We start from the raw sequence: 20,257 nt of genomic DNA on the forward strand, positions 1-20,257 counted from the left end.
TCCTCCGGGAAGCCCTCTGTCCATCATTCTGGCCCCAGTCTCAGGCCCTACAGAAGTTTCAGTGGTTCTTGAACAGGTCTCTGCTCAGTTTTCCTGGGACGGCCAAAACCAACACTATCTTATTCATTGTTCAATCTCCTATGCCTGGAACATAATGGATGCCATAAATGAGTGAATAGATAAAGGCAGTGAGCACTGAAGAAGCTGAAATTCATAGTTTACAAATATAAACAATAACCTAAACCTGAAGAAGTAAAGTTGTTGTTTCCAAAAGATACATTTCACTGCGATTCACGTCTCCTCTAAGGACAGCATGTGGTCATACACAGCTTGATATGAGACAAGTATTTTTAGTTTTGTTGTGTATTCAATTTTGAAATGTTGGTAGTGATAGCTGCAAAACATTGGAATGTTTAAAAATGGTTAAAATGGCAAATTCAATGATATTTTTTACAATAAAACTTCTGAAAAGTTCCTTTCAATAGGTTATATTAAATGTAGAAGCAAAGAATTATAAACGCAAACAGCAGGATATTATATAAAAATGCTACCAACTTAAGCAACTATATAACTCACAACTTGTAAGTTTTCTCCTCAAAATGAGTTAAATGAAAGGAAATATACCTTTAAAATCTTGTTGGAAACTAATACCCTTTAAAAAATGCTAGCATTTCCCCCAGGGGATAATTTTGGTCTGGGTACTTCCATTTCTGAAACTGTGCAAGAAAAGGTAACTTGGTTTTGAGAGTCAAACTGTATTCTTTGCAACAGGTGTAAGGCCTTCTCAGTCTCCATAAAAAAAACTGTTCTTATTTTAAGGACAAAAGAAGCAATAAAACATTAGCTTGGGCGGAGAGGGGAGAAGAAGGGCAGAACTCCATACCTCTAAAACACGGTTTAGGGTAAATAAGTTAGATCTCCTGTTAGATAACTCTCCTCTACCAAACATTAAAAACAACAAGGGAAATAGAAAAAGAAAAGAAAATCCTAAAATGAGAAAGAAAAAAAGTAGTTTGCTTTTCCTACCTCGTCAGCCTTTCAGAATTTTTTCTCCTCTTTAAATCTCAGACTATTGGGGGAGGAGGGGCGACGTCTCTAACGAATACAAGACCCAACCCCATTGCACGTAAATTTGCCGTATTTTATAAGCAGGATGCCTATTTACAATCAACGGACCAAACTACCAAGGTAAAATTATAACCATAACGATAGAAATAGTAATTATAAGTTGATTTGCTTGGAGGCAATTTCAAGAAGAAACATTTTTCTTCGTCACACCACCGAGCTCTCCCGTCCCTCCCGCTGCCCGCGGAGACCCACGGGCGCTCGTAACCTAAGCGGACACACTCCGCGGGATTTAGGCCCCTTTCCGTCTTTCCAGGAGGAAAACGCGAGGGGGGAGACGAGAGCCGCATTTCCGTGACAGATGCGTTAAAAACCTGCGGAGCCGCGCGCGGGGCGCCCCCACTTGCTACTGGGGGAGGCTGAGGCCCCGGCCCTGGCTCCGACCCTCGCCCCCGGCCCCGACCCCGACCCGGCCTCCTTACTCTGGGGCTCCATGGTCTGCTGCTCCCCGGCCCTCGCAGGCGGAGCCCCCGGTGCGGGTCGCCGCCGCTCCTAACGCCTCTCCTCCGGGGCAGGCGTCCCTCCGGTTGCCCTGACAACCATGGGACGGTGGGGGAGGAAGGGCGAGAAGGACGGCGAGAGGGAGGGACCAAAAGCCGTGAGGCAAGGCGGGAGAGCGCGAGGGCCCGCGCGGCGCCCGCGGCACCGAACCAGGGTGGCGGCCGGGTCGCCGGCTGAAGACGCTGCCCCTCCGGCCTGCTCGGGAGGTCGCGACCTCCCTGGCGGCCCTCGCGCCCCCACCAGGCCCTGTGCTCGGACCTCCAGGGCGGTGGCCCACAGGCCCCGCCGTAGCCGTATCCAGGCGTCGGTCGGTTCGTCGGTCCGTCAGTCTGTGCGTCCGGCGAGCTCGGAGGACAGCCGGGCCTGGACCCCCGGCGACTCGGAGCCGCCGCTGCAGGTAAAGGTCGGGCTCCGGCGGCGGGAGGGGTCCGGGGTCGCCGCGCCGGGCAGGTGCGGCCTGGGCGGGGGGCGCCCCCGGCTCACCTGTTGCGGCTGCCCCGGCCCCTCGCGCCCCCGGCCGCCTCGGGCCCCGCTGCCCGCCCGCTGGCCCCGACTCCGGAACGCCCTGGGTGACGGCGGCCTCCCCGTTGCCTTTCTCACGGTGCCGCCGCCTCACTACTGGACCGGAAGCTTTGCACCCAGGCCCCCGCCAAGACTGAGGATCCCGCAGGCCACTCGCGCCCCACGACGGGAAGAATTAAGCAAATGAGAGCCCCTTCCGTCGTCAGCAGTGGGCCAGAGGTGTCTGCTGAAATCTTGACACCCGGAGAACTCCCTCGCCCCCCCCTGCTCTGCCATCCCGAGTGTCCCGTTTTGGGCAGCCGGCGCGCCGTGATCTTTCCGGTTGGATTAGTTTTGTACGCCTGTGTTGGTGTCTGTTTCAGCCCTTCCCTGTGCAGGTTGTTATTGAATCAGCCCACATGTTTTGTAGCAAAACTTTGTAGGGCTGTTAAAACGAATGTAACATTAGCCCACACAATAGTCTTTCCTACAGACTGGTTTTATAAATGCTGTTGCAGATTTTGCTTTAGAGAAGTTTTGAGGCTCACAGGGAACTTTATCTAGTAAATTGTAAAAACTCAAACAACCAGACGAGTGTTGTGGGTTAAGAAAAAGAAATTGTTAGGAGGAGAGAGAAGAACGGAATGAGGATGAAAGTGCAGGTGGGGGAAAAAAAGTGCACGACTGATTCAGTACTCATGTCTGGAGATTGTGGCCCTCTCTATCAATTCCTACTGCTGCCCAAGACAATTCTTGAGGGAGATGGAAGAAAGAGTCCTTTTGGGGTCATGTAAGTGATTACTCATTCTTTACCACTAGAGAGCTTTCTACATCATAGATGACAAGGACACCAAGGAGAATTACTTTCCTCTTGAAAAGAGAATCATTCCGAGGTTAATTGAACCCAAGAAGCATATATTTATTCTTTGATGGAAATGGACGTTTATTATGTTACCCAAAATAACTTTTCCCCTCTCAGACGGTATAGACACCTTTTCAGATTGTCAAAACAAAAAGATTTATGTGTGGGTATTGACAGCAGTGTGATATATGTGGAACCCATAATTCATAAGCTAAAATATTAAAGTAATAAAATCAGTTAGAAAGTAAATACTTTGTGGTCCCTTAACTATCTTCCTGAAACAGAGATGCATTTTTAGAAAGAAAGCACCTAAGATCAGCAATATTTCTGTAGAACAATGTTTCTCTAAATCTAGTTTTCATATCATTAGCAAAATCCCAAATTGGCATTTTCATCCAAGAAGCACACTCAGTGACACTCATCAGTAATGTTATAATCAAAAGTGACAAGACAGTGATAAAAACCTGATATTTATTGATGCAAAAAAAAGGAGGTGGGGTTAAAATTTCCCAAATGGTAAAGGGATGGGCATTTGTATTAAAAGAACAAAACAAACCACAACATTGCATATTTCCATTCTAAGATAACAAGGATTCAAGAATTTGGTAGTCAAACACAGATTTTAAGGTTGGAAAAATGGCGGTATAGAGTGGCGAGGTACTTTACAGCATAGAAGAATGTATTTTATCACTAGCTATCAAGTTGGCATTAAGGAAGTCTTGTGTTGAAATACTTTAGGTAATCGGTAAAGGCAACTGTGAAAAGCACCCTTTAATTTTGGGCAGTAGTGTAGGTATGGAAATAAAAGACTGAAGGAGGTAGGCAGTGGCAGGGAAATGTTCTAAAATGTCTAAGACAAGGAGAACAGCCAGTTTCTCTTATTCCTTCCAGCACTGCATACAATACACTGGTTAAATGTTAGTTGAAATGGAATAAGAAGAGCTTTAGAGAAAGTGCTTTAGATAAAGGGATATGCTTTAATATTGGAGAGAATATATTCCAGGGTAGGAAAGTTGCTCTTGGGATGAGTTGGAGATGAATAGTAAAAGTATTGGCAACCCCTTTTGAGAGTTTTCCCCTGCTTTTCACTGGCATGTTCATTATGTTATTGGTGGTGAAGTGAAAAACAATAAAACCCTGATTTGAGGGGTTTTGTTTTTTGGTTTTTATTTTTTTACTTTCGAAGCACAACACTGGATAGAATAGTTACATTATTACTCTGCTGCTGTTTACATGTAGCAAGCAAAAGCATTATCACCAGGAAATAACCAGACAGCAAGGAAGAGAAAGATGTAGCCTTTCTTTTTCTTGTTTAAATGTCTTGGCCTCATCAGAATTCAAAGGAAAAATAACTCCAATGGGAAGTTACCATTATTTAATGCAAATAGGATGAATAAAAATATAGCAAATGAATGTGGTATTTCTGTCTCCTAGCCTTACATCAAAAGTTGGAAGGTTTTGTTTTGTTTTGTTTTTACCAGAGTAAGTGTACTTTATTCTCCTCACTTTGCTTTCTGAAACTCATAAGGAGTTCAGTCAAAGGTGGCAAACAATTTTTTTTTTTTGATTTTTTGATGTGTTTCCTCTTTGTCCTCTGGATATGTCTTGCGCCACAGTCATTTGAATTATTGGACTCAGGAGGAATAGTCATCTGTCAGCCCTTTCACCCATCCATGCCTTTATCTGCTGCTGGACCATGCTGCCTCCCCTCCTCTGGGAAGTCTTCCAGGATTGTGCCAATGCCCACTAATTGTGCGTCTCTTTTCCACTAGGGGCAGTACACAATTTAGCACTTGGTCCTGTGCTATACTTTCTTGTAGTGTTTTCCTTCGTTTTCTGTGTATGGGTATTGTGCTCTCATTTTAGGAGCTAAGTTCATGACTTATGTTTCTTCTGTATTCTCTTTTAGCACATGGTGGCCTTTCATTGTATACCTGATAATTTAAGTAGGATAATAATAGACGACAAGACCTTAGTTGGGAATAATTGGGGTAATTTCTAGCTCTGTAACCTTGGGAAAGTCAGGAGCTATTGTTTATCGATAACTGGTGATGATAAAACTTGCATTGGTTGTCTAATAATCTAGTTAAGAGAATCAAAATAAATTGTGATTATAGTTAGAAATGAAAATAACTTGTGTATTTTATTTTTAAATGTAAAGGGCAGTTACTGTTCCATGCACACAGCAAATAGTGAGCACCTATAGTGTGTTAGGTACTTCCTAGCTTCTGGGGTTGCTGATCGTAAGAGTGAATAGGAAGTGACCTGAAGAGTTGTGTGCAAGGGTAGGAGGCCTTCCTAGGCAAAGGAACAGCTTGGGAGAACACCTGTGAGCAATAATTTGTTGTGGCTAGAGCATAGAGCAGGTGTTAGAGGAGGGTGGGAGAATGGGAGGATGGGAATGCAAATGAGGACTAAATTGTAAAGGTAATAAGAAGGATTGGGGTCAGCAGTATGATCAGGTTTGCATTTGAAAAGAGTCACTGACCTCATGTGAAACAGATTGGTGGGGAGCCAAGATTGTTGGAGTAATTCAGTAAAGAGATGATGGGATAATTCAGGCAGTGGAGGCTGGAATAGGGAGGAAGGGGCCATTGGGGGAGATTTAAGAGGTAAAATTGGCAGGCCTTTGGTGATGTCGGGGGTGAAGGAGAGGGAGAAGCCTTGGATGGCTCCCGAGTTTCTGACCTGGGTGGTAGGATGGATCATTGCGCTGTTTATGAAATCTGGAACATCAGGGAGGGAAGGAGGAAAGTGGGGAGGGATAGAGGGAAGGAGTGAAAGAAAGGAAGGGTGGAAGGACAGACAGAAGTACTGAAGGGAGTCTTTTTCTTTTCTTTTTTTAAGTAGTAGAAACGGAGTAGATGTGCTCAGTTTTAAACATCCACATTTGAGGTGCCTGTCATCTAATCAGGGCTGTCCCGTAAGTAGTAGTTGGACTTGGAGGTCTAGAACTAAAGAGCAAAGTCTGAGATAAAGATGGAAATTTGGATTAAGCATTTAATAATTGAAGCACAATGTGAGTAATTTTCTCCAGAGAGATGAAGTGGAATGAGAAGAGGGTGGAAGATAGAACCTTGGGTTACATCAGTAGTTGACATTGGTGGTAGTAGTGGGCGGTGAAAGAACCCAAAAAGACTAGGGAGGGGTGTCCGGAAAAGTAAGCTGAAGGCCTGGAAAGATTTATAAAAGAGTCCCTTCTCTTGACAAGTTCACATATTGGCATTCCCTGAAATAATTATATTTCCCCCTACCTGCCATAGAATGCCCCCCATAGTTCACTACTATGTTGTTGTTTTATTAAAGTTCATGCAAAATGACTACCCATTACTTTGTTAATAAAAAAAGGAAAGTTTTCTGATATTTCTGGTTTTTCACAATCTCTAACTTGGAACAAGAATTCAACTAAAATGTAACTTCAGAAGTTTATTATGGTGGTGTCCCAAGCAAACAGTCTTTAAAAAAAGATAGGTAAAAGTTTATTTTGTATATATTCAGAGGTAAATAAAGTGTTGACTTCCTTGGGGAGACTGACCTGGCAATAACCTATTATTTAGATTTTAGCTTTTATTAGATCTTTTAAACTTTTGCTCAGATATCTAACTATACTGCTTAAAAAAAGCCAAATTAATATTTTAGTATGCTTTCTTTACTCTTCTTTCACTCACATTTCAGTCTGGAATATTATACAATCAAAAATCATTAAAATAATATTGAAAAGCATGGAATAGCGCAGTTTGAAATTCTAACAAAACCTTTAAATTACATACTTATATATGTGAATGGTATATTATTATTGTATAAGGTATTCACTGGGTTTAGGATGTCTTTTTGTATATAAGTCAAAGTTTTTAAATTATGATTCAAATATAAAAACTAATAGTATAGATTGGTTATTCAAACTGTATTTGTTATAAACCAATATTGAGTTAAAAGTGAATCATTTTTGAATTTTTTAAATAAATCCATTAACTTGATTTCTTAAACTGAACATAGTCAACTTTTTAGAAGTCTAGAAATAAACTTTTTGAAAATAAATTCAGAACTTTCACCTTACCTTTTTCCAGAAAGATTTTAAGTAGGCTCTAGAACACTATATATAGGGTCAATAGATATCGGAAGCCAAGTAGGATGTACTTTTGAGGGCTCTAAGCCAATTTAAACAAAGACAAACAAGTAGCTTTCTAAAAGCCCCAGTAATAATAGGTCCATTATTTTAAATAAAGCATAACATGCCTGGGAGATAAAATTTACATATTAAATATTTGGCTGTAACTCCACGTGGGCAATTAGAACGATGTTTTTCAAATCCATAAAAGTACTACACATTTTCTATTTTGTGGCATTTGCTCCTGTCATCTCCCATAGTGTCTGCTGTTAACTTCAACCACAATTTTGCAACATGAGCCTATTTTCTTCAGTGTAGTATGGTATGGTGTTTCCATGGAGTGTTTCTGTGGATATGTGACTCAGTCAACTGTTGAGTGAACCATCTGATTAGATCATTTCCATGGATGTGTGGGCCCCGCCCATACAGGGTGGGTCTTGATTTAATTACTAGAGTCCTATAAAATAGCTCACAAACAGAAGGACCTCAGAGCAGCTAAGAGTGACATTTTGCTAGAGCAACTGAGAGTCACATTTTACAGAGAGTTGCAGCAGAGAGACACATTTTGAAGATGGCTCTTGGAAGCTGACACTGACATTTTGGAGAATGCCATTTTGAAATGCAAACTGGGAGCAAGCAGATACCAGCCACATGCCTTCCTAGCTAACAGAGGCTTTTGGATGCCATTGACCATCCTTCAGTGAAGGTACCCTATTGTCGATGCCTTACCTTGGGCACTTAATGGCCTTAAGACTGTAACTTTGTAACCAAATAAACCCCTTTATAAAAGCCAATCCATTTCTGGTATACTGCAAAATGGCAGCATTAGCAAATCAGAACATATGGTGTGGGGAAACCTATATTACATATTTAACCCCAGGATTAAGCTGGGATCAGACTACCTGAATTCAAGTACCTGCTCTATCGCAGACTAGCTGCTAGAAGTTGGATGAGTTAACTAAACCTCTGAAGGCTTTAATTTCCTCATTTGAAAAATGAAAATAATAAAACTAGTCTTCATGGGGTCCTAAGAGTTTAAATTAAATCACCCATATGAAAAAGTGCTTAATGTAGCATCTGGCACACAATAAGCACTCTATAAATGCTAATTGGTAGAGTTATTATCGTTATTATTAGTCTGTCTTTACTGGTAGTATAGACCTGTGGTTCTCAAAGTGTGATCTGCAAACCAGCTGGCTTGCACTGAGGTAAGGAGCTTGGGCCAGAATGTAAATCAGCTATGTCATAAATCATACTGTTTAATTCAGCTGACTTTTTTTAATAGCAAGAACTTTTTTATGAAGGAAGTAGTGTGTTGGTCTATATTCTGGTGCAAGGTCCTTATTTTGCTACAAACCAGCCCTTCAAGTAGAATTAGTGTGGAACATTAGACTAATGATAATATATCTTCATATTGAAGACAGTTGTTATTCATTGTAATGCCTCATTAACCTCTTTTTGAAACATTTTAGTCATAGTTTTAAGTATATTATTTATTTGTTCAGCAAATATTTATTGATCACAAATATTTATTGTTCAACAAGTATTTATTGCAAAGTATTATATCTTATTTCGTAGGAGTTGCAAAGATGATTCAGAAAAAGATCTTGCTTTGAGGAATTCTGAAGGTGGAGAAGAAGGGAAAAAAGTCAAAATCTGAATAAATGTATTGAGTACATGCAGTGAATGTTTGCAGTATTATTATAGCTGGTTCCAGATGGACAGATAATGTCTCCCTTTGCTAAACTGCACCCATAAGATGACAAAAGTAATGCCTTTTTCCTTTTCAGCATTTATACTATTGTAATTGAGGTCAGAGTTAACTTTATCAACGTAGTGTTTCTTCTAGCAGATTCAGAAGTCTGTAACACTAGGAAATACCTTAGTTTTTAAATATAAATGACAAAAGTAAAACTTAAAATGTGTATTATAGGAGATCTATACTTAGTGGTTTGTTTTTTTTTTTTTTTTTAAATCTTCATTTTATTGAGATATATTCACTTACCACGCAGTCATACAAAACAAGTCGTACATTCGATTGTTCACAGTACCATTACATAGTTGTACATTCATCACCTAAATCAATCCCTGACACCTTCATTAGCACACACACAAAAATAATAAGAATAATAATTAAAGTGAAAAAGAGCAATTGAAGTAAAAAAGAACACTGGGTACCTTTGTCTGTTTGTTTGTTTCCTTCCCCTATTTTTCGTCTGTCATTTTTTTTTTTATCTTCATTTTATTGAGATATATTCACATACCACGCAGTCATACAAAACAAATCATACTTTCGATTGTTTACAGTACCATTACATAGTTGTACATTCATCACCTAAATCAATCCCTGACACCTTCATTAGCACACACACAAAAATAACAAGAATAATAATTAGAGTGAAAAAGAGCAATTGAAGTGAAAAAGAACACTGGGTACCTTTGTCTGTTTGTTTCCTTCCCCTACTTTTCTACACATCCATCCATAAACTAGACAAAGTGGAGTGTGGTCCTTATGGCTTTCCCAATCCCATTGTCACCCCTCATAAGCTACATTTTTCTACAACTGTCTTCGAGATTCATGGGTTCTGGGTTGTAGTTTGATAGTTTCAGGTATCCACCACCAGCTACCCCAATTCTTTAGAACCTAAAAAGGGTTGTCTAAAGTGTGCATTAGAGTGCCCACCAGAGTGACCTCTCGGCTCCTTTTGGAATCTCTCTGCCACTGAAGCTTATTTCATTTCCTTTCACATCCCCCTTTTGGTCAAGAAGATGTTCTCCGTCCCACGGTGCCAGGTCTACATTCCTCCCCAGGAGTCATATTCCACGTTGCCAGGGAGATTCACTCCCCTGGGTGTCTGATCCCACGTAGGGGGGAGGGCAGTGATTTCACCTTTCAAGTTGGCTTAGCCAGAGAGAGAGGGCCACATCTGAGCAACAAAGAGGCATTCGGGAGGAGGCTCTTAGGCACAACCATAGGGAGGCCTAGCCTCTCCTTTGCAGCAACCATCTTCCCAAGGGTAAAACCTATGGTAGAGGGCTCAACCCATCAAACCACCAGTTCCCTATGTCTGTGGTCATGTTAGCAACCATGGAGGTGGGGTAGGCCAATACCCCTGCATTCTCCACAGGCTCCTCAAGGGGGCACTACATACTTTTTTCCTTGTTTTTTTGTTTTTTGTTTTTTGTTTTTTAACCTTTTTTTCCTTTTTAAATCAACTATATGGAAAAACAAAAATTAAAAAAACAAAAAACAAAAAAGAAAAACATACAATAAAAGAACATTTCAAAGAGACCATAACAAGGGAGTAAGAAAAAGACAACTAACCTAAGATAACTGCTTTACTTCCCACCTGTTCCTACTTTACCCCAAGAAAGTTACATAATATAGCAACATTTCTGTGCACTTGCTCCTACTATATCCATCAGAAGTTAACAGACCATAGTCATTCCTGGGAATCCCCAGAACATTAAATAGCGTATCTGTTCTACTTGGATTACTGTTCCCCCTTCCTTAATTGCTCTCTATTGCTAGTTCCCCTGCATTCTACATTATAAACCATTCATTTTACATTTTTCAAAGTTCACATTAGTGGTAGCATATACTATTTCTCTTTCTGTGCCTGGCTTATTTCGCTCAGCATTATGTTTTCAAGGTTCATCCATGTTGTCATATGTTTCACAAAGTCGTTCCTTCTTATTGCCGTGTAGTATTCCATCGTGTGTATATACCACATTTTATATATCCACTCATCTGTTGAAGGACATTTGGGTTGTTTCCATCTCTTGGCAATTGTGAATAATGCTGCTATGAACATGGGCGTGCAGATATCTGTTCGTGTCACTGCTTTCCGATCTTCCGGGTATATACCGAGAAGTGCAATCGCTGGATCGAATGGTAACTCTATTTCTAGTTTTCTAAGGAACTGCCAGACTGACTTCCAGAGTGGCTGAACCATTATACAGTCCCACCAACAATGAATAAGAGTTCCAATTTCTCCACATCCCCTCCAGCATTTGTAGTTTCCTGTTTGTTTAATGGCAGCCACTCTAATAGGTGTTAGATGGTATCTCATTGTGGTCTTAATTTGCATCTCTCTAATAGCTAGTGAAGCTGAACATTTTTTCATGTGTTTCTTGGCCATTTGTAGTTCCTCTTCAGAGAACTGTCTTTTCATATCTTTTGCCCATTTTATAATTGGGCTGTCTGTACTATTGTCATTGAGTTATAGGATTTCTTTATATATGCAAGATATCAGTCTTTTGTCAGATACATGGTTTCCAAAAATTTTTTCCCATTGAGTTGGCTGCCTCTTTACCTTTTTGAGAAATTCCTTTGAGGTGCAGAAACTTCTAAGCTTGAGGAGTTCCCATTTATCTATTTTTTCTTTTGTTGCTTGTGCTTTGGGTGTAAAGTCGAGGAAGTGGCCGCCTAATACAAGGTCTTGAAGATGTTTTCCTACATTATCTTCTAGGAGTTTTATGGTACTTTCTTTTATATTGAGATCTTTGGTCCATTTTGAGTTAATTTTTGTGTAGGGTGTGAGGTAGGGGTCCTCTTTCATTCTTTTGGATATGGATATCCAACTCTCCCAGCCCCATTTGTTGAAAAGACCATTAGGACTCAGTTCAGTGACTTTGGGGACCTTATCAAAGATCAGTCGGCCATAGATCTGAGGGTCTATGTCTGAATTCTCAATTCGATTCCATTGATCTACATGTCCATCTTTGTGCCAGTACCATGCTGTTTTGACCACTGTGGCTTTATAATAAGCTTCGAACTCAGGGAGTGTAAGTCGTCCCACTTCGTTTTTCTTTTTTAGAGTGTCTTTAGCAATTCGAGGCATCTTCCCTTTCCAAATAAATTTGAGGAGGCGGGGCAAGATGGCGGACTGGTGAGCTGTATGTTTTAGTTACTCCTCCAGGAAAGTAGGTAAAAAGCCAGGAACTGCGTGGACTGGACACCACAGAGCAATCTGTCTTTGGGCATACTTCATACAACACTCATGAAAACGTGGAACTGCTGAGATCAGCGAAATCTGTAAGTTTTTGCGGCCAGGGGACCCGCGCCCCTCCCTGCCAGGCTCAGTCCCGGGGGAGGAGGGGCTGTCAGCTCCGGGAAGGAGAAGGGAGAATTGCAGTGGCTGCTCTTATCGGAAACTCATTCTACTGATTCAAACTCCAACCATAGACAGACTGAGGCCAGACACCAGAGACTCTGAGAGCAGCCAGCCCAGCAGAGAGGAGACAGGCATAGAAAAAAAACAACACGAAAAACTCCAAAATAAAAGCAGAGGATTTTTGGAGTTCTGGTGAACACAGAAAGGGGAAGGGCGGAGATCAGGCCTTGAGGCGCATATGCAAATCCCGAAGCAAGGCTGATCTCTCTGCCCTGGGCACTTTTCCTTAATGGCCCTGGTTGCTTTGTCTATTAGCATTTCAATAACCCATTAGATCTCTGAGGAGGGCCGTTTTTTTTTTTTTTTTTTTTTTTTTTTTTTTTTTTTTTTAAATCCTTTTTGCTTTTTCTAAAACAATTACTCTAAGAAGCTAAATACAGAAAGCTTCAAAGAATTGCAATTTGGGCACATCAAGTCAAGAGCAGAACTAAGAGAGCTCTGAGACAAAAGGCAATAATCCAGTGGCTGAGAAAATTCACTAAACAACACAACTTCCCAAGAAAAGGGGGGTGTCCGCTCACAGCCACCATCCTGGTGGACAGGAAACACTCCTGCCCATCGCCAGCCCCATAGCCCAGAGCTGCCCCAGACAACCCAGTGTGACGGAAGTGCTTCAAATAACAGGCACACACCACAAAACTGGGCGTGGACATTAGCCTTCCCTGCAACCTCAGCTGAATGTCCCAGAGCTGGGAAGGGGGAGCAGTGTGAATTAACAGAGCCCCATTCAGCCATCATTTGAGCAGACTGGGAGCCTCCCAACACAGCCCAGCAGCCCAGAACTGCCCTGGGGGGACGGCACTCACCTGTGACATAGCACAGTCATCCCTCAACAGAGGACCTGGGGTGCACAGCCTGGAAGAGGGGCCCACTTGCAAGTCTCAGGAGCCATACGCCAATACCAAAGACTTGTGGGTCAGTGGCAGAGACAAACTGTGGCAGGACTGAACTGAAGGATTAGACTATTGCAGTAGCTTTAAAACTCTAGGATCATCAGGGAGATTTGATTGTTAGGGCCACCCCCCCTCCCCGACTGCCCAGAAACACGCCCCACATACAGGGCAGGCAACACCAACTACACACGCAAGCTTGGGACACCAGTTGGGCCCCACAAGACTCACTCCCCCACTCACCAAAAAGGCTAAGCAGGGGAGATCTGGCTTGTGGAGAACAGGTGGCTCGTGGACGCCACCTGCTGGTTAGTTAGAGAAAGTGTACTCCACGAAGCTGTAGATCTGATAAATTAGAGATAAGGACTTCAACTGGTCTACAAACCCTAAAAGAACCCTATCAAGGTCAGCAAATGCCACGAGGCCAAAAACAACAGAAAATTATAAAGCATATGAAAAAACCAGACGATATGGATAACCCAAGCCCAAGCACCCAAATCAAAAGACCAGAAGAGACACACCTAGAGCAGCTACTCAAAGAACTAAAGATGAACAATGAGACCCTAGTACGGGATATGAAGGAAATCAAGAAGACCCTAGAAGAGCATAAAGAAGACATTGCAAGACTAAATAAAAAAATGGATGATCTTATGGAAATTAAAGAAACTGTTGACCAAATTAAAAAGATTCTGGACACTCATAGTACAAGACTAGAGGAAGTTGAACAACGAATCAGTGACCTGGAAGATGACAGAATGGAAAATGAAAGCATAAAAGAAAGAATGGGGAAAAAAATTGAAAAACTCGAAATGGACCTCAGGGATATGATAGATAATATGAAACGTCCGAATATAAGACTCATTGGTGTCCCAGAAGGGGAAGAAAAGGGTAAAGGTCTAGGAAGAGTATTCAAAGAAATTGTTGGGGAAAACTTCCCAAATCTTCTAAACAACATAAATACACAAATCATAAATGCTCAGCGAACTCCAAATAGAATAAATCCAAAAAAAACCCACTCCGAGACATATACTGATCACACTGGCAAACATAGAAGAGAAGGAGCAAGTTCTGAAAGCAGCAAGAGAAAAGCAATTCACCACATACAAAGGAAACAGCATAAGACTAAGTAGTGACTACTCAGCAGCCACCATGGAGGCGAGAAGGCAGTGGCACGATATATTTAAAATTCTGAGTGAGAGGAATTTCCAGCCAAGAATACTTTATCCAGCAAAGCTCTCCTTCAAATTTGAGGGAGAGCTTAAATTTTTCACAGACAAAGAAATGCTGAGAGAATTTGCTAACAAGAGACCTGCCCTACTGGAGATACTAAAGGGAGCCCTACAGACAGAGAAACAAAGACAGGACAGAGAGACTTGGAGAAAGGTTCAGTACTAAAGAGATTCGGTATGGGTACAATAAAGGATATTAATAGAGAGAGGGAAAAATATGGCAAACATAATCCAAAGGATAAGATGGCCGATTCAAGAAATGCCTTCACGGTTTTAACGTTGAATGTAAATGGATTAAACTCCCCAATTAAAAGATATAGATTCGCAGAATGGATCAAAAAAATGAACCATCAATATGTTGCATACAAGAGACTCATCTTAGACACAGGGACACAAAGAAACTGAAAGTGAAAGGATGGAAAAAAATATTTCATGCAAGCTACAGCCAAAAGAAAGCAGGTGTAGCAATATTAATCTCAGATAAAATAGACTTCAAATGCAGGGATGTTTTGAGAGACAAAGAAGGCCACTACATACTAATAAAAGGGGCAATTCAGCAAGAAGAAATAACAATCGTAAATGTCTATGCACCCAATCAAGGTGCCACAAAATACATGAGAGAAACATTGGCAAAACTAAAGGAAGCAATTGATGTTTCCACAATAATTGTGGGAGACTTCAACACATCACTCTCTCCTATAGATAGATCAACCAGACAGAAGACCAATAAGGAAATTGAAAACCTAAACAATCTGATAAATGAATTAGATTTAACAGACATCTACAGGACATTACATCCCAAATCACCAGGATACACATACTTTTCTAGTGCTCACGGAACTTTCTCCAGAATAGATCATATGCTGGGACATAAAACAAGCCTCAATAAATTTAAAAAGATTGAAATTATTCAAAGCACATTCTCTGACCACAATGGAATACAATTAGAAGTCAATAACCATCAGAGACTTAGAAAATTCACAAATACCTGGAGGTTAAACAACACACTCCTAAACAATCAGTGGGTTAAAGAAGAAATAGCAAGAGAAATTGCTAAATATATAGAGACGAATGAAAATGAGAACACAACATACCAAAACCTATGGGATGCAGCAAAAGCAGTGCTAAGGGGGAAATTTATAGCACTAAACGCATATATTAAAAAGGAAGAAAGAGCGAAAATCAAAGAACTAATGGATCAACTGAAGAAGCTAGAAAATGAACAGCAAACCAATCCTAAACCAAGTACAAGAAAAGAAATAACAAGGATTAAAGCAGAAATAAATGACATAGAGAACAAAAAAACAATAGAAAGGATAAATATCACCAAAAGTTGGTTCTTTGAGAAGATCAACAAGATTGACAAGCCCCTAGCTAGACTGACAAAATCAAAAAGAGAGAAGACCCATATAAACAAAATAATGAATGAAAAAGGTGACATAACTGCAGATCCTGAAGAAATTAAAAAAATTATAAGAGGATATTATGAACAACTGTATGGCAACAAACTGGATAATGTAGAAGAAATGGACAATTTCCTGGAAACATATGAACAACCTAGACTGACCAGAGAAGAAATAGAAGACCTCAACCAACCCATCACAAGCAAAGAGATCCAATCAGTCATCAAAAATCTTCCCACAAATAAATGCCCAGGGCCAGATGGCTTCACAGGGGAATTCTACCAAACTTTCCAGAAAGAACTGACACCAATCTTACTCAAACTCTTTCAAAACATTGAAAAAAATGGAACACTACCTAACTCATTTTATGAAGCTAACATCAATCTAATACCAAAACCAGGCAAAGATGCTACAAAAAAGGAAAACTACTGGCCAATCTCCCTAATGAATATAGATGCAAAAATCCTCAACAAAATACTTGCAAATCGAATCCAAAGACACATTAAAAAAATCATACACCATGACCAAGTGGGGTTCATTCCAGGCATGCAAGGATGGTTCAACATAAGAAAAACAATCAATGTATTACAACACATTAAAAACTCGAAAGGGAAAAATCAATTGATCATCTCAATAGATGCTGAAAAAGCATTTGACAAAATCCAACATCCCTTTTTGATAAAAACACTTCAAAAGGTAGGAATTGAAGGAAACTTCCTCAACATGATAAAGAGCATATATGAAAAACCCACAGCCAGCATAGTACTCAATGGTGAGAGACTGAAAGCCTTCCCTCTAAGATCAGGAACAAGACAAGGATGCCCGCTGTCACCACTGTTATTCAACATTGTGCTGGAAGTGCTAGCCAGGGCAATCCGGCAAGACAAAGAAATAAAAGGCATCCAAATTGGAAAAGAAGAAGTAAAACTGTCATTGTTTGCAGATGATATGATCTTATATCTAGAAAACCCTGAGAAATCAACGATACACCTACTAGAGCTAATAAACAAATTTAGCAAAGTAGCGGGATACAAGATTAATGCACATAAGTCAGTAATGTTTCTATATGCTAGAAATGAACAAACTGAAGAGACACTCAAGAAAAAGATACCATTTTCAATAGCAACTAAAAAAATCAAGTACCTAGGAATAAACTTAACCAAAGATGTAAAAGACCTATACAAAGAAAACTACATAACTCTACTAAAAGAAATAGAAGGGGACCTTAAAAGATGGAAAAATATTCCATGTTCATGGATAGGAAGGCTAAATGTCATTAAGATGTCAATTCTACCCAAACTCATCTACAGATTCAATGCAATCCCAATCAAAATTCCAACAACCTACTTTGCAGACTTGGAAAAGCTAGTTATCAAATTTATTTGGAAAGGGAAGATGCCTCGAATTGCTAAAGACACTCTAAAAAAGAAAAACGAAGTGGGAGGACTTACACTCCCTGACTTTGAAGCTTATTATAAAGCCACAGTTGCCAAGACAGCATGGTACTGGCACAAAGATAGACATATAGATCAATGGAATCGAATTGAGAATTCAGAGATAGACCCTCAGATCTATGGCCGACTGATCTTTGATAAGGCCCCCAAAGTCACCGAACTGAGCCATAATGGTCTTTTCAACAAATGGGGCTGGGAGAGTTGGATATCCATATCCAAAAGAATGAAAGAGGACCCCTACCTCACCCCCTTCACAAAAATTAACTCAAAATGGACCAAAGATCTCAATATAAAAGAAAGTACCATTAAACTCCTAGAAGATAATGTAGGAAAACATCTTCAAGACCTTGTATTAGGAGGCCACTTCCTAGACTTTACACCCAAAGCACAAGCAACAAAAGAGAAAATAGATAAATGGGAACTCCTCAAGCTTAGAAGTTTCTGCACCTCAAAGGAATTTCTCAAAAAGGTAAAGAGGCAGCCAACTCAATGGGAAAAAATTTTTGGAAACCATGTATCTGACAAAAGACTGATATCTTGCATATACAAAGAAATCCTACAACTCAATGACAATAGTACAGACAGCCCAATTATAAAATGGGCAAAAGATATGAAAAGACAGTTCTCTGAAGAGGAAATACAAATGGCCAAGAAACACATGAAAAATGTTCAGCTTCACTAGCTATTAGAGAGATGCAAATTAAGACCACAATGAGATACCATCTAACACCGGTTAGAATGGCTGCCATTAAACAAACAGGAAACTACAAATGCTGGAGGGGATGTGGAGAAATTGGAACTCTTATTCATTGTTGGTGGGACTGTATAATGGTTCAGCCACTCTGGAAGTCAGTCTGGCAGTTCCTTAGAAAACTAGAGATAGAGCTACCATTCGATCCAGCGATTGCACTTCTCGGTATATACCCGGAAGATCGGAAAGCAGTGACACGAACAGATATCTGCACGCCAATGTTCATAGCAGCATTATTCACAATTGCCAAGAGATGGAAACAACCCAAATGTCCTTCAACAGATGAGTGGATAAATAAAATGTGGTATATACACACGATGGAATACTATGCGGCAGTAAGAAGGAACGATCTGGTGAAACATATGACAACATGGATGAACCTTGAAGACATAATGCTGAGCGAAATAAGCCAGGCACAAAAAGAGAAATATTATATGCTACCACTAATGTGAACTTTGAAAAATGTAAAACAAATGGTTTATAATGTAGAATGTAGGGGAACTAGCAGTAGAGAGCAATTAAGGAAGGGGGAACAATAATCCAAGAAGAACAGATAAGCTATTTAACGTTCTGGGGATGCCCAGAAATGACTATGGTCTGTTAATTTCTGATGGATGTAGTAGGAACAAGTTCACTGAAATGTTGCTATAGTATGTAACTTTCTTGGGGTAAAGTAGGAACATGTTGGAAGTTAAGCAGTTATCTTAGGTTAGTTGTCTTTTTCTTACTCCCTTGCTATGGTCTCTTTGAAATGTTCTTGTATTGTATGTTTGTTTTCTTTTTAACTTTTTTTTTCATACAGTTGATTTGAAAAAAGAAGGGAAAGTTAAAAAAAAAAAAAAAAAAAAAAAGAATAAAGACAAATAAATTTGATAACTAGCTTTTCCAAGTCTGCAAAGTAGGTTGTTGGAATTTTGATTGGGATTGTATTGAATCTGTAGATGAGTTTCAGTAGAATTGACATCTTAATGACATTTAGCCTTCCTATCCATGAACATGGAATATTTTTCCATCTTTTAAGGTCCCCTTCTATTTCTTTTAGTAGAATTATGTAGTTTTCTTTGTATAGGTCTTTTACATCTTTGGTTAAGTTTATTCCTAGGTATTTGATTTTTTTAGTTGCTATTGAAAATGGTATCTTTTTCTTGAGTGTCTCTTCACTTTGTTCATTTCTAGCATATAGAAACATTACTGACTTATGTGCATTAATCTTGTATCCCGCTACTTTGCTAAATTTGTTTATTAGCTCTAGTAGCTGTATCGTCGATTTCTCAGGGTTTTCCAGATATAAGATCATATCATCTGCAAACAATGACAGTTTTACTTCCAATTTGGATGCCTTTTATTTCTTTGTCTTGCCAGATTGCCCTGGCTAGCACTTCTAGCACAATGTTGAATAACAGTGGTGACAGCGGACATCCTTGTCTTGTTCCTGATCTTAGAGGGAAGGCTTTCAGTCTGTCACCATTGAGTACTATGCTGGCTGTGGGTTTTTCATATATGCTCTTTATCATATTGAGGAAGTTTCCTTCAATTCCTACCTTTTGAAGTGTTTTTATCAAAAAGGGATGTTTGATTTTGTCAGATGCTTTTTCAGCATCTATTGAGATGATCATTTGATTTTTCCCTTTTGAATTTTTAATGTGTTGTAATACATTGATTGATTTTCTTATGTTGAACCATCCTTGCATGCCTGGAATGAACCCCACTTGGTCGTGGTGTATGATTTTTTTTAATGTGTGTTTGGATTCGATTTGCAAGTATTTTGTTGAGGATTTTTGCATCTATATTCATTAGGGAGATTGGCCGGTAGTTTTCCTTTTTTGTAGGATCTTTGCCTGGTTTTGGTATTAGATTGATGTTAGCTTCATAAAATGAGTTAGGTAGTGTTCCATTATCTTCAATGTTTTGAAAGAGTTTGAGTAAGATTGGTGTCAGTTCTTTCTGGAAAGTTTGGCAGAATTCCCCTGTGAAGCCATCTGGCCCTGGGCATTTATTTGTAGGAAGATTTTTGATGACTGATTGGATCTCTTTGCTTGTGATGGGTTGATTGAGGTCTTCTATTTCTTCTCTGGTCAGTCTAGGTTGTTCATATGTTTCCAGGAAATTGTCCATTTCCTCTACATTATCCAGTTTGTTGCCATACAGTTGTTCATAGTATCCTCTTATAATTTTTTTAGTTTCTTCAGGATCTGCAATTATGTCACCTTTTTCATTCATTATTTTGTTTATATGGGTCTTCTCTCTTTTTGATTT

At 40.0% G+C, this 20,257-nt stretch overlaps 2 protein-coding genes across 6 annotated transcripts in view; one reads left to right on the plus strand and one right to left on the minus strand.

Annotated features, from left to right (window-relative positions):
- FANK1 (fibronectin type III and ankyrin repeat domains 1) overlaps positions 1-2,070 on the minus strand; it is a 122,585-nt gene extending 120,515 nt beyond the window's left edge. The window contains exon 1 of one of the 3 annotated variants that reach the window (XM_037805055.1): positions 1,548-2,070. In XM_037805055.1, the coding sequence (XP_037660983.1) occupies positions 1,548-1,560 (13 nt within the window). In that variant the 5' untranslated portion in view covers positions 1,561-2,070. The remainder of the gene's footprint in view (positions 1-1,547) is intronic. The other 2 variants (XM_037805054.1, XM_037805056.1) reach the window with 2 other exon arrangements.
- Positions 1,719-20,257, plus strand: part of DHX32 (DEAH-box helicase 32 (putative)) — a 70,126-nt gene continuing 51,587 nt past the window's right edge. For all 3 annotated transcript variants that reach the window (XM_037805051.1, XM_037805052.1, XM_037805053.1), the window contains exon 1: positions 1,719-2,023. The gene's annotated coding sequence lies outside the window, so the exon portion shown is untranslated. The remainder of the gene's footprint in view (positions 2,024-20,257) is intronic.

The sequence above is a fragment of the Choloepus didactylus genome, chromosome 15 (genome assembly GCF_015220235.1).
Source record: "Choloepus didactylus isolate mChoDid1 chromosome 15, mChoDid1.pri, whole genome shotgun sequence".
NCBI classification, from domain to species: domain Eukaryota; kingdom Metazoa; phylum Chordata; class Mammalia; order Pilosa; family Megalonychidae; genus Choloepus; species Choloepus didactylus.